The sequence below is a fragment of the Eschrichtius robustus genome, chromosome 6 (assembly GCF_028021215.1).
Source record: "Eschrichtius robustus isolate mEscRob2 chromosome 6, mEscRob2.pri, whole genome shotgun sequence".
In the NCBI taxonomy this organism is placed as follows: domain Eukaryota; kingdom Metazoa; phylum Chordata; class Mammalia; order Artiodactyla; family Eschrichtiidae; genus Eschrichtius; species Eschrichtius robustus.
This window is the reverse complement of record NC_090829.1, coordinates 97,183,667-97,187,517: the sequence shown is the minus strand read 5'-3', so window position 1 is coordinate 97,187,517 and position 3,851 is coordinate 97,183,667. Positions and strand designations below refer to the sequence as shown.

The window sequence follows — 3,851 nt, the reverse complement described above, 5'->3', positions numbered from 1 at the left end:
AAAACATATGATTATCTCAATAAATGCAGAAAAAGCTTCCGACAAAAATCAACACCCATTTATGATAAAAACCGTCCAGAAAGTAGGCATAGAGGGAACTTACCTCCACATAAAAGAGGCCATATATGACAAACCCACAGCCAACATCATTCTCAATGGTGAAAAACTGAAACCATTTCCTCTAGGATCAGGAACAAGACAAAGTTGTCTACTTTTCCCAGTATTATTCAACATAGTTTTGGAAGTTTTAGCCACAGCAATCAGAGAAGAAAAAGAAATAAAAGGAATCCAAATTGGAAGAGAAGTAAAACTATCACTGTTTGCAGATGACATGATAGTATACATAGGGAATCCTAAAGATGCTACCAGAAAACTACTAGAGCTAATCAATGAATTTGGTAAAGTATCAGGATACAAAATTAATGCACAGAAGTCTCTTGCATTCCTATACACTAACGACAAAAAATCTGAAAGAGAAATTAAGGAAACACTTCCATTTACCACTGCAGCAAAAACAATAAAATACCTAGGAATAAACCTACCTAAGGAGACAAAAGACCGGTATGAAGAAAACTATAAGACACTGATGAAAGAAATTAAAGATGATACAAACAGATGGAGAGATATATCATGTTCTTGGATTGGAAAAATCAACATTGTGAAAATCATTATACTCCCCAAAGTGATCTACAGATTCAATGCAATCTCTATCAAACCACAAATGGCATTTTTCGCAGAACTAGAACAAAAAATTTCACAATTTGTATGGAAACACAAAAGACCCCGAATAGCCAAAGCAATCTTGAGCAAGAAAAATGGAGCTGGAGGAATCAGGCTCCCGGACTTCAGAGTATACTACAAAGTACAGTAATCAAGACAGTATGGTACCGGCACAGAAACAGAACTATAGATCAATGGAACAGGATAGACAGCCCAGAGATAAACCCACACACATATGGTCACCTTAATTTTGATAAAGGAGGCAAGAATATACAATGGAGAAAGGACAGCCTCTTCAATAAGTGGTGCTTGGAAAACTGGACAGCTACATGTAAAAGAATGAAATTAGAACACTCCCTAACACCATACACAAAAATAAACTCAAAATGGAGTAAAGACCTAAATGTAAGGCCAGACACTATAAAACTCTTAGAGGAAAACATAAGCAGAACACTCTATGACATAAATCACAGCAAGATCCTTTTTGACCCACCTCCTAGAGAAATGGAAATAAAAAAAATATAAACAAATGGGACCTAATGAAACTTAAAAGCTTTTGCACAGCAAAGGAAACCATAAACAAGACGAGACAACCCTCAGAATGGGCGAAAATATTTGCAAATGAAGCAACTGACAAAGGATTAATCTCCAAAATTTACAAGCAGTTCATTCAGCTCAGTATCAAAAAAAACAAACAACCCAATCCAAAAATGGGCCAAAGACCTAAATAGACATTTCTCCAAAGAAGATATACAGATTGCCAACAAGCACATGAAAGGATGCTCAACATCACTAATCATTAGAGAAATGCAAATCAAAACTACAATGAGCTGCTCCTCGCCCCCTGCCCTCCCTGGGCTGGGCCCCGGTCTTTCGCGGCTGGTTCCCGGCCGCCATGGGCTTGAAGATGGAGCCGTTGCTCCTGGCCTGGAGCTATTTTAGGCACAGGAAGTTCCAGCTCTGTGCAGATCTGTGCATGCAGATGCTGGAGAAGTCCCCTTATGACCAGATTGAGCACACTGAGGCACATGGTAAAGTAATTTGTACAAAGTTACAAAGCTGGCAGCCTGGATTTTAAAAGCACGAGCACTAAATGAAGTGGTGTACATAGATGAAATTGACGTAGGTCAGGAAGGAATTGCAGGAATGATACTGAACAAAAATGCTCAAGTCCCACGTCCTGGAACATCTCTGAAACTCCCTGGAAGTAACCAGACAGGAGGGCCTAGTCCAGCTGTCAGGCCAATCACTCAAGCTGGAATACCCATTACAGGTTTCCTTAGACCTAGCGTACAAAGTGGAAGGCCAAGCACTATGGAACAGGCCATTAGAACACCCAGAACTGCCTACACAGCTTACCCTATCGCCAGCTCATCTGGAAGATTTTTTAGGCTGGTAATGGTTTCCATGCTTACAAGTCCTGATGGACCTTTTATAAATTTATCTAGGCTGAATTTAACGAAGTATGCCCAGAAACCTAAATTGGCAAAGGCTTTGTTTGAGTATATCTTTCATCATGAAAATGACGTTAAGACTGCTGTGGATTTGGCTGCCCTTTCCACAGAGCATTCTCAGTACAAGGACTGGTGGTGGAAAGTGCAGATTGGAGAATGTTACTACAGGTTAGGAATGTATCTTGAAGCAGAAAAACAATGTAAATCAGCCCTGAAGCAGCAGGAAATGGTAGATACATTACTCTACTTGGCAAAAGTTTACATCTCATTGGATCAACCTGTGACTGCTTTAAATCTTTTCAAACAAGGCTTAGATAAGTTTCCAGGAGAAGTAACCCTACTTTGTGGAATTGCCAGGATCTATGAGGAAATGAACAATATTTCATCAACCACTGAATACCACAAAGAGGTTTTGAAACAGGACAACACTCAGGTGGAAGCCACTGCATGCACTGGAAGCAACCATTTTTATTCTGATCAACCAGAAGTAGCTCTCCGGTTTTACAGGCGATTCCTGCAGATGGGTGTTTATAACTCCCAGCTTTTCAACAACCTGGGGATCTGTTGCTTCTATGCCCAGCAGTATGATATGACTCTGACCTCATTTGAACGTGCCCTTTCCCTGGCTGAAAATGAAGAGGAGGTAGCTGAGGTCTGGCACAACTTGGGACATGTAGCTGTGGGAATAGGAGATACGAATCTGGCCCATCAGTGCTTCAGGCTGGGTCTGGTTAACAGCAATAACCATGCAGAGACCCACAACAACCTGGCTGTGCTGGAGATGTGGAAGGGCCATGTCAAACATGCAAGAGCACTGCACAGTTGCAAGCTGCTTCATCCTTAGCACCCCACATGTATGAGCTGCATTTTAATTTTGCAACAGTATCTGATAAGATGGGAGATCTACAGAGGAGTTACATTGCTGCTCAGAAGTCTCAAGCAGCATTTCCAGATCACCTGGGCACTTAACACTTAATTAAGCAGTTAAAGCAGCATTTTGCTATGCTCCGGTTTTTCCTCAGACTAAAGATATTCTTATGGAGGGACATTATGCAAGGGAAACAGTAGTGTATATATATGTGTAGTAAAAACCTGTGCTTGATATTAGTGAAGGTGACATAAGGGAAATTAAACCAGAATATTTAAAACTTTATAATAATAACTTTATAAGATAATGTTATAAAAGAAAGTATTTAAGCATTTGTAAGCAGATTATGAAATCTACCACATTATATGGTAGATGTTTGTTTATGAAGTTTACAGAACATTTTCATGAATTTCCTCAAATTTTTATAAATTCACATTTTTAATGTCCTTTAGCTGACCATTAGCTATCATGTAGCTTAAAAGGTCTGAAATCTGCCTTTAAAATTGCACTTTTATGACTAAAAGTGTATATACTTATCCTTGGTAGAGACTTTAGAGATAAAAAATTGTACTTAAAGCTATTTTTTATCAAGTGCTTTGTGAGACACTCTACTTTTTCTTATATATTATGCTTTAAAATAAATGTGTATAAAACACCAAAAAAAAAAAAAAAAACCAAACTACAATGAGGTATCACCTCATAACAGTCAGAATGGCCATCATCAAAAAATGTACAAACAATAAATGCTGGAGAGGGTGTGGAGAAAAGGGAATCGTCTTGCACTTTTGGTGGGAATGAAAATTGATACA

The 3,851-nt window shown here is 38.9% G+C and overlaps 1 protein-coding gene across 2 annotated transcripts; it reads left to right on the top strand.

Moving 5' to 3' along the window:
• The first annotated feature begins 1,615 nt into the window (after positions 1–1,615).
• LOC137765780 (tetratricopeptide repeat protein 8-like) lies at positions 1,616–3,143 on the top strand. 2 transcript variants are annotated; one of them, XM_068545577.1, is made up of 4 exons: positions 1,616–1,728; positions 1,782–2,121; positions 2,212–2,979; positions 3,069–3,143. In XM_068545577.1, the coding sequence occupies exons 1-4, from the start codon at positions 1,616–1,618 to the stop codon at positions 3,141–3,143; spliced, it is 1,296 nt and encodes a 431-aa protein (XP_068401678.1). The 2 variants fall into 2 exon arrangements, with proteins under 2 accessions (XP_068401678.1, XP_068401677.1); XM_068545576.1 differs by having other exon boundaries at positions 1,782–2,979.
• The last annotated feature ends 708 nt before the right edge of the window (positions 3,144–3,851 follow it).

What these genes read in the sequence shown, in the direction of transcription:
- LOC137765780 (XM_068545576.1), top strand. Translation starts at nt 1,616, where the DNA reads ATGGGCTTGAAGATGGAGCCGTTGCTCCTGGCCTGGAGCTATTTTAGG. An exon ending in GAGAAGTCCCCTTATGACCA is followed by an intron (nt 1,729 to 1,781) that starts GATTGAGCACAC and finishes AGTTACAAAGCT; the next exon opens with GGCAGCCTGGATTTTAAAAG. An exon ending in GGAAGGGCCATGTCAAACAT is followed by an intron (nt 2,980 to 3,068) that starts GCAAGAGCACTG and finishes GTATCTGATAAG; the next exon opens with ATGGGAGATCTACAGAGGAG.